Source organism: Leopardus geoffroyi, chromosome C1 (genome assembly GCF_018350155.1).
Source record: "Leopardus geoffroyi isolate Oge1 chromosome C1, O.geoffroyi_Oge1_pat1.0, whole genome shotgun sequence".
Taxonomy (NCBI): Eukaryota; Metazoa; Chordata; class Mammalia; order Carnivora; family Felidae; genus Leopardus; species Leopardus geoffroyi.
The window spans coordinates 32,948,242-32,961,383 of NC_059328.1; the positions used below are offsets into that span (position 1 = coordinate 32,948,242).

Genomic DNA, 13,142 nt, shown 5'->3' on the forward strand with positions numbered 1-13,142 from the left:
AAGGAAATCAAAGGCATCAAAATTGGCAAAGATGAAGTCAAGCTCTCACTTTTTGCAGATGACATGTATATATGGAAAACCCGACAGACTCCACCAAAAGTCTGCTAGAACTGATACATGAATTCAGCAAAGTTGCAGGATACAAAGTTAATGTACAGAAATCAGTTGCATTCTTATACAGTAATAATGAAGCAACAGAAAGACAAATAAAGAAACTGATCCCATTCACAATTGCACCAAGAATTATAAAATACCTAGGAATAAATCTAACCAAAGATGTAAAAGATCTGTATGCTGAAAACTATAGAAAGCTTATGAAGGAAATTGAAGAAGATACAAAGAAACGGAAAAACATTCCATTCATGGATTGGAAGAATAGTTAAAATGTCAATACTACCCAAAGCTATCTACACATTCAATGCAATCCCCATCAAAATTTCACCAGCATTCTTCTCGAAGCTAGAACAAGCAATACTAAAATTTGTATGGAACCACAAAAGACCCCGAATAGCCCAAGTGATATTGAAGAAGAAGACCAAAGCAGGAGGCATCACAATCCCAGACTTTAGCCTCTACTACAAAGCTGTCATCATCAAGACAGCATGGTATTGGCACAAAAACAGACACATAGACCAATGGAATAGAATAGAAACCCCAGAACTAGACCCACAAACGTACGGCCAACTCATCTTTGACAAAGCAGGAAAGAACATCCAATGGAAAAAAGACAGTCTCTTTAACAAATGGTGCTGGGAGAACTGGACAGCAACATCCAGAAGAATGAAACGAGACCACTTTCTTACACCATTCACAAAAATAAACTCAAAATAGATAAAGGACCTGAATGTCAGACAGGAAACCATCAAAACCCTAGAGGAGAAAGCAGGAAAAGACCTCTCTGACCTCAGCCACAGCAATTTCTTACTTGACACATCTCCAAAGGCAAGGGAATTAAAAGCAAAAATGAACTATTGGGACCTCATCAAGATAAAAAGCTTCTGCACTGCAAAGGAAACAATCAACAAAACTAAAAGGCAACCAACGGAATGGGAGAAAATATTTGCAAATGACGTATCAGACAAAGGGCTAGTATCCAAAGTCTGTAAAGAACTCACCAAACTCCACACCCGAAACACAAATTATCCAGTGAAGAAATGGGCAGAAAACATGAATAGACACTTCTCTAAAGAAGACATCCAGATGGCCAACAGGCACATGAAAAGATGCTCAACATCACTCCTCATGAGGGAAATACAAATCAAAACCACACTGAGATACCACCTCACACTGGTCAGAGTGGCTAAAATGAACAAATCAGGAGACTATAGATGCTGGTGAGGATGTGGAGAAACGGGAACCCTCTTGCATTGTTGGTAGGAATGCAAACTGGTGCAGCCACTCTGGAAAACAGTGTGGAGGTTCCTCAAAAAATTGAAAACAGATCTACCCTATGACCCAGCAATAGCACTGCTAGGAATTACCCAAGGGATACAGGAGTGCTGATGCATAGGGGCACTTGTACCCCAATGTTTATAGCAGCACTTTCATCAATAGCCAAATGATGGAAAGAGCCTAAATGTCTATCACCTGATAAATGGATAAAGAAAAATTGTGGTTTACATACACAATGGAATACTACTTGGCAATGAGAAAGAATGAAATATGACCTTTTGTAGCAACACGGATGGAACTGGAGAGTGTCATTCTAAGTGAAATAAGTCATACATAGAAAGATACATATGTTTTCACTCTTACATGGATCCTGAGAAACTTAACAGAAGACCATGGCGGAGGGGAAGGGAAAAAAAAAGTTAGAGAGGGAGAGAACCAAACCATAAGAGACTCTTAAAAACTGAGAATAGGGGCGCCTGGGTGGCTCAGTCGGTTGGGCGTCCGACTTCAGCTCAGGTCACGATCTCGCGGTACGTGAGTTTGAGCCCCGCGTCGGGCTCTGGGCTGATGGCTCAGAGCCTGGAGCCTGCTTCCGATTCTGTGTCTCCCTCTCTCTCTGCCCCTCCCCCGTTCATGCTCTGTCTCTCTCTGTCTCAAAAATAAACGTTAAAAAAATTTTTTTTTTAAACTGAGAATAAACTGAGGGTTGATGGGGGGGGTGGGAGAGAGGGGAAGGTAGGTGATGGGCATTGAGGAGGGCACCTGTTGGAATGAGCACTGGGTGTTGTATGGAAACCAATTCAACAATAAATTTCATATTTAAAAAAAAAAAGAAAAGAAACAGAATTACCACAAGATCCAGCAATTCCAGATATGGATATACACCCAAAAGAACTGAAAGCCGGGCCTTGAAAAAATATCAGTACACTCATGTTCACAGCAACATTATTCACAACAGCTAAAACATGAAAGCATCCTAAGTGTTCATCAGCAGATGAGTGGATAAGCAAATGTGGTATACACTTACAGTGCACTAGTACACAGCCATAAAAAGGAAGGAAATTCTCACATGTGCCACAACATGGATGAAGAGATGCGAAGTGAAATAAGCCAGTCAGAAAAAGACAAATACTGTATTTCACTTACATGAAGTACTGAGAGTAGTCAAAAATCAGAAACAGAAAGTAGAATAGTGGCTTCCAGGGCCTTCGCAGGGGGTTGAGGGATGGTTAGAATGTGGGGCGGGGGGGGGGGGGGGGAAGGGAGGATGTATTGTTTAATGAGTACAGAATATCATCTACTTTACAAGATGAAAAGAGTTATGGAGATGGATGGTGGGGACAGCTGCACGTTATGAATATATTTAACGCCACTGAACTATACATTTAAGGATGACTGGGATAGTGAATTTTACATTATATTTTACAATAAAAAATGTTTTTCATAGAGTATATATCAGGAAGATACCAAAAAGGAAGTGACAGAGAAAGACACAGACAGGAAGGAGCTAAAGAGTTATCAAAAAATGAAGCTTAGTTGTCAGGCACATAGAGGGCACTCAACAAATTCAGGTATATGGCAAGCACTGAATGAGGTTCTTGGATAGAATTTATTAAATGAGTAAGTCATCAAAATCAAATAGCTACTGAGGGTTTCACGTTAGGTAAGCTATTCAAGTGGAAGAAGCACAGATGATGGAAGATTTCTATCAAAAGACACATAAATAAAGATTTCAGGAAAAGAAAGATCTGGGAATCTTGAGAATATGTGAAGACCAAATATGTGAAATTTGCTAGGATAATGGTTGAAGAAAGCCACTCAGGATAGAAAAGAAAGGACTTTTGGCGGCACCTGGATGCCTCAGTCGGTTGAGCATCCAACTCCTGGTTTCAGCTCAGGTCATAGTCTCACGGTTTGGTAAGTTCAAGTCCTGCACTGGGCTTTGTGCAGACAGCACAGAGTCTGTTTCAGATTCTCTCTCTCTCCCTCTCTCTCTGCCCCTCCCCCACTCATGCAGTCTCTGTCTCTCTCAAAATAAGTAAATAAAAGAGAGAACTTTTAAAAAATGCATCAAATATAAAACCAAAATAACAAACAGAAAGTCAACTTAAGAGATAAAAGGTGGAAAGAAATTAAAATGAAGAAAGAACTTGGATATTAAACACCTACAGAACAGAAACTTGAGAAAGCATTGTAATCAGAGATGGCTACAAAGGTAACGAGAAAAGTAAGAAAGTGAGATGAAAACTACAGAGCACAAATTTTGAGTCAAGAGTAAAATACTGAGACTATTTACCATTATGTGCTCTTCAAGTAAACTTTGAAATTTAAATCTTAACATTCTTAGAAGATATATAAAATTAGACATGCTGATTTTCTTTGCAAGTCTATACACATTTAAACTGATATAACTTCATTAACTATATTCTTATAAAAATGTATCTAAAACATTTAATTCTTGTTTGAGAACTTAAAAGATCACATAGAAAAGTCAATTGTAAACAAAAGAATCATAGAAATCATGACAGAAAAATATAGTCTCTTTATCTCAATTTTTCTAAAATATACCTTAAATACATATATTATTTGAGTTCATTTCATTTCTTAAAAATAAAAAGATGCAAACAGATCACTGTCACCATTAATATACCAAGTAACATACCAAGTTACCTCACTTACTGAATTTCACACAAATAAAGAGAGAAAATCGAGAAGATAATTAAATCCATACCTGTTCCAATGTGTTGGGAAGGTTTTGCTGGATGCATGGCACCATGACAGACATTTTGCTGAACATTACTCTGTGAGTGGATAAGGCCAGTTTGTGTAAAGAATTGGTTAAGAGAAGAACAGAGATCAGCAAACTGAACCTGATCCAAAGACCAGTTCTTGAGATCTGCCTGTCTCATACTCTCCATCAAACCTATGAGAAAAGCATTAGAAATACAGTTAGCATAGTTTGTTCTACAAATATCCCAATGAAAATAACAAGACACAATTTTTTTTAGCCCTCAAGATTTCCACTGGCAGTGATTTTCCCATGCAATGCAAAATGACATTTAAAAATTATTCAAAGCCTAATTATTCTAAATGTGGCCAAACTTCTTTCAGAACTCTTGTCTGACCCTCTGCTATATCAACTGACTAAAAGACTTAATTATGAATTTTGCAGAATTTTTAAGCATACTCCAACTGCAAAAGAAACACTAGATAAGAAGATATCTGGGCACCCGGGTGGCTCAGTCGGTTAAGCGGCCAACTTCGGCTCAGGTCATGATCTCGCGGTCCATGAGTTTGAGCCCCGTGTCGGGCTCTGTGCCGACAACTCAGAGCCTGGAGCCTGCTTCAGATTCTGTGTCTCCCTCTCTCTCTCTGACCCTCCCCCGTTCATGCTCTGTCTCTCTCTGTCTCAAAAATAAATAAACGTTAAAAAAAAATTAAAAAAAAAAAAAAAGAAGACATCTATTTCTACCACAACGAAACTTGTATCTATGAGAGAAAACAGGATCATGTGTATTTGGTTATATGTCAAAAAGACCCAATACTCACCTTGGAACTGTGAAAGGTCTACATCTGACCAATTAACACTGCTGGCAATTCGACAACTTTCTTTTAGCATATCAAGTGTTGCATACCAATCATTCGAAACACCTATAAAAATAATATTGACAACACTGTAAGTCTTGAATAGTGAATGTGAAGTATAGGGTAGGAGAAGATAATGAGCTGGGCTTATTCCTGACACTGGCAGATTCCTATCCAGTTTTACAAATGGATTTGCACACATTAATATCATGTATTGCTGGGGGCAGTCATCTCTGAAACAGGAAGAGGGGTCTTATTCCTCTTCGTTCCATAAATAAAAAGAAAATGAACCCAGAGAGATGGCATAACTTAGCAAGGTCACCATGATGAATCCAAAACTTGAACCTGGTGCTTCTAAGTTCTAGTCTGACAGCTCACAAATAGCCCTATCACCTTAAAATGTCAAACTTGATTAGTGCTCTTTACATTTGTACAGTACAAATGAATGGCCAGGCACTACAAGTCATATAAATCAATAACACATCTGCCCTCGCCACTATATGAAGTTCATTTTCCTGTCTTGTTATGACATTAAGAGATATGTTCTTTGTAACTCAGAGGTAGGTTCCCATTTAGAAGCAACACAGTATAACTTAAAGCACTGACTTAAGTGACTTAAGGGAGGTAAATGAGATTGTATAGCAAGTAGACAAATTTCTTACAAGGCAACCTTAGGAGAGAGAGATGTCTTAATACAGTCCTCCTGGCAAAGTAGCAAAAGAAAGGGTTGAGACCTCTCTAAGAAATGCTGATGAATCCAAACCAGGGCATTTCTAGTCAGGAACAGTGCGCTCTGATGTGACATCATCAGGAGGGTTAAGACTCCACAGTCTGTATGTCAGCACAGTGATCACTACTCAGGGGCATGGGGCAAGAACTACCCTCAATGAGACAGTACTGAGTAGAGGAAGAAAATCCTCCCTTCAGTGACTGCTGCACAAATTATTCTGTTATCAGAATCATCCCTGGATGGATAAAGGTAAGAACTAGTAAAAAGGATTTTTTTTGCCATAACATGGATAACTCTCTATCAACTACTGGTTACTTGGTTTACAAAAATCTGCCAATTATGGACTTTTGTTTCAAATAAACAATGAACCAGACACAACGTGACTCTGCCCTTAGGCAACTCTTAATTTAGCGAGAAATTTGTTGGGGAAAAATAATGCCCTAACTGAGGCACAAACATTCAATTCCATCAGACTTTCAAGTCCATAACCTATAATAAATGCTGACTTGGCAACACAAAGCAATCTCTGCAAGAGAGTGGCTAGGCAAACAAACTCTACAAATCAGTAAATGGTTACTGATTTTAGTCCTTTTGGAATTACTGGTGTTACAATCTTTGAAGTCCTGACAAGCCACAATATAAATTCCAATTCTATCACTTATTAGCTCTGATCTCAAGCAAACTACTTAATTTTTTTGAGTTACACTTTCCTATCTACTAAATGTGGTAATTCATACTTGAATTGAGAAGATAATATGAGATGATGTATCTAAATTGCCTACCACATAGTGGGAACTCAAACAACTATTAGTTTCTTCCATTCCTTCCCTATTTAAGACAACCTGCTTAGCCTCATCTTATAAATGACAAATTTTTAATTCAAAGAGATTATTATCACAGCCAAAATGATTATTCCTAACAGCTCCAGGTGAACAGCTACTTTCCTTCTCCTGCAAGCAACTGCTGATATAATAACAGGCGACTAAGACCACATGATGGAGTGTTTTCAGCTGTAATAGTACTTTTTTCTGCCCTAGCAATCATTAGATTTAATAGAAAGAAAGACCAGAGCATTAGACTTCTACTGATATCAAATCTCTACAATCATTAGTCAATCCTTAAAATCATATTAAAAACGACATGCCTGGGTGGCTCAGTTGAACATGTGACTCTTGATTTCACCTCAGGGTATGATCCCAGGGTCATGGAATCAAGCCCCCCATCAGGCTCCATGCTGGGTGGAGAGCCTGGTTAAGATTTTCATTCTCCCCCCATCCCTCACTCTCCGCCCTTTTCCCCCACTAGCGCTCTCTAAAATAAAATACGATTTTTTTTAAAAGTGTCTTTAAAAAATCATACTAAGAACAAGCTTAACTTTCTGAAGAGTGCACTGACATTAAAAGGTAGGCAAGTGTAAGTGAAGAAAGTCAGAGGAAGTCAAATATCATTAAGATCTCACTTATATGTGGAATCTGAAAACACAGAACAAACAGGTTGGGGGTGCCAAATGGGTGAAGAGGAGTGGGAGGTACAGGCTTCTAATTATGACACAAGTCACAGGTATGAAAGGTACAGCGTAAGAAATACAGTCAGTGGTAGGTATTTTAACAGCATTGTATAGTGACAGATGGTAGCTATACTTGTGGACAGAGCATAACATGTAGAGTTGCTGAATCACTGTGTTGTACATCTAAAACTAATGTAACACGGCGCATGAATTACAAGTTCAATAAAAAAAAATTTTTTTAAAGGTGGGCAATAGTGACTAACACTAACAGTTACAAAAGAGGCCTATATTTATACTTTTTTTTCTAGGCATAAACTTAAAAATAATTTTAAGGTGTTTTAGGAGATCTTCCATCAAGGAAAGAACTATACCCAATTTTCAACTTTATTCTAGAACCTACTTAGTTATTAACTGGGAAAACAAAATAAATTATGAAAAGAAACTTACTAAGTTTCAAGTACTCTGATCTGCATTTCTGTATCTTAATTCTCCCCCCCCCCAAAATTATATTTTTTCTACTTTGTAAAAAAGGAAACCATTTCAGAAAAACTTAAGCTTTACAGCAAAGTCAGAATATAAGAGACAGTATACACTATCTAAAGGTTACTTCCCCCTCAACAGATTTTTAATTGCCTGAAATAATGATCAATTTCTAATTGGTAAGAACTAGCACTGGCCAGCACTTAGAAATTGTCCCTCCAGGATAAAAATCTCATCAGTGATTTAGATGGTAAGTGGGCAGCCAGGCAAGCTGAGGGAAGGATCTGTACTCTGGCACAGCTCCAAAGGGCCCCAATCACCTTGTAGTCTATGTCTGTGGCACCCCTTGGGAGTGCTGCAGTACAGAGAGATGCCTGGTCTATAAGCAATGTCAATTAAGCATGTTACCAGAAACTATCAAGACCTATCTTAAGAGCAATAGATTTTTTAAAAATGAGAATGTGAAGAATGTCTTCTTCCTTTGCAATCTATCTTTCTAAAATGAGATACTTGGCAGGAATAAGCGAAGAAAGGAAGAGTGGGAACATTCTCTGAATACTTACAGGCTAGGTACCTGACGAGGCATTTCCTATTTGTATTCTCAATGCAATCCTCATAACAACACTGTATATCAGGGTACTTTAGTTCCATATTTATAGATGAGAAAATAATAAGACTAAGAGAAATACACGAAAGATCGTAAGAGCCATAATGAGGACTCAAATACACGTTTTTCTGACACAAATCTATACTCTTTCTTCTATACCACATTGAATCACAATAGATTGTAGACAGACTGTGCATCCCATTCTTCTTTCAAATGATCACAAAAACACTTGTTTTCCAGAAGAACAAACAAGAGTTAAAACCAAAACCTACAAGGTTACTGAGTCTGCCTATGATGTCATGATAAATTTTAATCACAAAAATCTGATACAATGTATGGATTCAATGAGTTACAACTACAGGATTACAGCAAGGAAACACAAAAGGAGAAGAGAGAAGAGTTTTGGTAGTAAATATATATAAGCCCCAGATAACAAAGAACATATCCTAATTCACAGTTAGCCAAACACAAGTCAGGAGACACCAACTTACCAGAATTACAGGATACCTGTTGTGGGGGTGGCGGCGCCTGATGTGTTAACGGCTGATGTTGATGGTTCGGATGGTGCTGTACGTGTTGATGTGGAGAGGGGTGCTGGGAGTGAGGGGGCTGGAGCTGGCTGTGTTGCTGCGGGTGCGATGCCGGGTGCTGGGGACGCTGTGGATGCTGTGGTAAACCATGTGGTCGATGGGATGGGTGTGGAGACGGCTGTGTATGCATCTGGGAGTGAGGCAGTGAGACCTGTGCGACTGAATTACTGCCCGTGGTGCTGAGGCCACTGCCATGATTGTTGGACAGGTTGCTCTGGTTGCTGTGTGGATGAGAGCTCACTGTGTTGCTAGGAGAGTGCTGATATGGACACGAGGTGTGGGACTGCTGGGAAGATTCGGAAGGGATGGTCATCAAACCTAGACATAGTCAGAGAAGCAAGAGCATTCAGGGTCAGATTTCAGTTGTATTTTGTGGCAGACGTTTACAAAATAAACAGACGTTTACAGAGCAGAGGTACACATCCTCAGGAAACAATGCCAGTTCGGTTTAAAAAGGGTTGATGGAACATCCACTGAACACCAGACTCTGGAATCACTGAGAAGAGTTAAGAAACACCAGGCTCTGCCCTCAAGTAGCCCATGGCCTAGAAGAAGGACAGAGGTTATGTCCAATAACGTAAGTACTAAAGCAGAAGTATACAGAAGGCACACAGGAATTCTGCCTCTTGCCTATTCAGTTAGGAAAGGGCTGGATATGGAAAAGCTGTCCTTAAAAAGGCAGTATCTGAGGGGCACCTGGGTGGCTCCATTGGTTAAGCATCCGACTTCAGCTCAGGTCATGATCCCACGGTTCATGGGTTCAAGCCCCGCATCGGGTTCTGTGCTGACAGGTCAGAGCCTGGAGCCTGCTTCGGATTCTGTGTCTCCTTTCTCTCTGCCCCTCCCCTATGTGTGCTCTGTCTCTGTCTCTCAAAACTAAATAAATGCAAAAAAATTTTTTTTCCCTTTAAAAAGGCAGTATCTGAGACAAAGTCTTGAAAGACTGAGTAAATGTTAGGGGAAAAGTGGGAAAGGTGTTGGGTTACATCCAGGATGGTTCTCTACAGGCCTGAAGACCAAAGGCTTTGACAGAGGTGGAGAGGAAAATAAGGCCCTGTTATTTCTGAACTCTTTGACTACTCCAAAAACTCTTAAGTCAAATTCTTAAAACTAAGAGAAACAAAACAGCCACCTCCACTGCTTCTTCATTTGGCTTATGGAGTATTCTTGAGACATGTACACTTTAGGGACTAAGACTGCATAATTCACAGCACCGGAAAGTAAGGATTCAAGTCTCTGTACTGCCATCTGCACGCTTGGTAACTTTGAAAAGTTATTAACCTCTGCAAGCCACCATTACCTCAATTATAGATGGGTATGATATATCTACTTCACAGAATCGTGAGGATTAAATGCCATGGTGCAAGCGCAGGGTGCGGATGAGCTCAGTAAATGTTAGCTGCTATGATGATAATGATGATTAGACCAGAAGCACCTAATGTTAAAAATAATGTACTTTTGGTTTGCAGGTAGACATTCATTTTAAGAAATCTTATTCCAATATTTTGTTCTATATGACTACGCTACTTTCAGATCCCAAAGGATGGCACATAACACATTTTACTGAACCAAACACAAGAAAAATTTTATTAAATGAAAAATAAAATCTTGAAGCGTAGTGCCAGTCAGTAAAAGAATCAAACCTTTTAAACAAAAGTGATATTTTCTCATACTCCCCATTAATAGTAAAATTACATTAGAGGCACCTGGGTGGCTCAGTCGGTTAAGCATCCGACTCTCAATTCAGCTCAGGTCATGACCTCAAGGTTCATGGGTTCGAGCCCTGCACTGTGTTCTGACAGTGGGGAGCCTGCTTGGGATTCTCTCTCTCTCCTTCTCTCTCTGCCCCTCCCTTGCTCTTTCTCTCTCTAAAAAATAAACTAATTTTTTTTTTAATAGCAAAATTGCATTAGAGTACATTGTAAGATAACCAAGATAACCTCAAAACCTAATAAATTAAGGGGCGCCTGGGTGGCTCAGTCGGTTAAGCGTCCGACTTCAGCTCAGGTCACGATCTCGCGGTCCGTGAGTTCGAGCCCCGCGTCGGGCTCTGGGTTGATGGCTCAGAGCCTGGAGCCTGCTTCCGATTCTGTGTCTCCCTCTCTCTCTGCCCCTCCCCCATTCATGCTCTGTCTCTCTCTGTCTCAAAAATAAATAAACATTAAAAAAAAAAAAATTAAAAAAAAAAAAAACCTAATAAATTAAGATTTTATACACGGAAGAGTTAAGTTCTTGCCTTGGCCCTGGAAAGAACTGTTATTTATAGGGAATCTACAAGGTTATTACAGTCACATAAAAGAAAGCAGTTACTTCATTATCTATTTCCAATAACATCTTACCATTTTAAAAGGGAACCCAGATATGATCTATTCCATTTTCAATCCCAAATTGTTTTAAAAAAAAAATTGAGTGTGATGAAATATCATTAGGGGTTTCAGAAATTCTTGCCATTGCTATTTCAAAGCCAGTATTTCTCTCTCTTTTTTTTAATGTTTATTTATTTTTGAGAGAGACAGATAGAGTGTGAGCAGGGGAGGAATAGAGAGAGAGACACATCATCTGAAGCAGGCTCCAGGCTCCGAGCTGTCAGCACAGAGCCCGACGCAAGGCAAAGCCAGTATTTTTCTAATATGATCACCACAGCTGGATCTGCTAGCAAAATCTTGTATTAGTCCCTTTTGCACTTTTCTAGAAAGAAAATTTAAAATAAAATTTGAGAAAAATACATGAATCTTACCTTAACCAGAAAAACCAACATTCTGTACAAGTTACTGATATTCATTGATGCATATAACTAACTTTCATAGTATCTGACATTGATAATCATTAAAATGTAAACTATAAACACAGGGATTTTTGTCTATTTTATTCACTGCTGTGAACAGGTACACTCTCTGAGTTGGGGCAGAAATAATTTGTCAAACAAAGCAATTAGGAAGTACTTTAATAGCAGAGTTCCCAACAATTTCTAGTATTTTATGGAGGAAGGACAATGCAACATCTTGATCCTATCACATGACCCTGACTAAAATTAAACCAGCAGCTAAAGGACAGTAACACATAACAGAACAATCTAGCATTTGACTGAGATGCCAACAGAGCATCTCAACCAAAATCACTTTTATTGCTAAAATATGATTTAAGTGTGTTGTATAAAATGGTGATCCTATAGTGTTCACTTATAAGTGCCACACATTAAATTACAAACTTGGTGCTACCATATTCCAACAGCTATCTCTTTGCTAATAATGGTACAGAAAGGCAAGGCACATCTATTCCTGTAGTGCAACATTTACCACTCAAACACTTCACATGCCAGACGCTAATTAACCATGGCAGCCTCCCCCACAGGGCACAGATGCAGTGTCAGAACTCTTCACACAGCACTCCTCCAGGACACCACTAGGAAGTGAAGTAAGTATGCAAGATGAAATTGATCTGCATTCTTGTGCTATTATATAAATATACACAGGGCACAGTAAAGGCACAAAGAATATTCAGTTTGATCATGATGATACTGTTCAACCATTAAAGAAATGTAACAGCTGCTATGTGAAAATAAGCCTTAAAAAGATTTTTCAATAAAAATTTCCTTTACAACAATATCATAGGACTTCACTCATATGAGGACTTTAAGATACAAAACAGATGAACAGGGGCGCCTGGGTGGCTCAGTCGGTTAAGCGGCCGACTTCGGCTCAGGTCATGATCTCGCGGTCTGGGAGTTTGAGCCCCGTGTCGGGCTCTGTGCTGACAGCTCAGAGCCTGGAGCCTGTTTCAGATTCTGTGTCTCCCTCTCTCTGACCCTCCCCCGTTCATGCTCTGTCTCTCTTGGTCTCAAAAATAAATAAACGTTAAAAAAAAATTTTTTTTTTTTTCAAAACAGATGAACACAAGGGAAGGGAAGCAAAAATAATTAAAAAACAGGGAGGGGGACAAAACATGAGACTCTTAAATATGGAGAACAAACAGAGGGGTTGTGTGGGGGGGATGGACTAAATGGATAGGGGCATTACGGAATCTACTCCAGGGGGCGCCTGCGTGGCTCAGTCGGTTAATCGTCCGACTTCAGCTCAGGTCATGATCTCACGGTTTGTGAGTTTGAGCCCCACACTGAGCTCTGTGCTGACAGCTCAGAGCCTGGAGCCTGCTTCGGATTCTGTGTCTCCCTCTCTCTCTGCCCCTCCCCCACTCGTGCTCTGTCTCTCTCTCAAAAATAAATAAACATTAAAAAAAAAAAAAAAAAAAAGG

At 39.4% G+C, this 13,142-nt stretch overlaps 1 protein-coding gene across 8 annotated transcripts in view; it reads right to left on the minus strand.

The window, feature by feature from the left end:
* FOXJ3 (forkhead box J3) overlaps nt 1–13,142 on the minus strand; it is a 152,368-nt gene that overhangs the window by 15,076 nt on the left and 124,150 nt on the right. For all 8 annotated transcript variants that reach the window (XM_045476892.1, XM_045476893.1, XM_045476897.1 and 5 more), the window contains 3 exons: nt 8,793–9,209; nt 4,942–5,043; nt 4,124–4,315 (listed from right to left, as the gene is read on the minus strand). In XM_045476892.1, the coding sequence (XP_045332848.1) occupies nt 4,124–4,315; nt 4,942–5,043; nt 8,793–9,209 (711 nt within the window). The remainder of the gene's footprint in view (nt 1–4,123; nt 4,316–4,941; nt 5,044–8,792; nt 9,210–13,142) is intronic.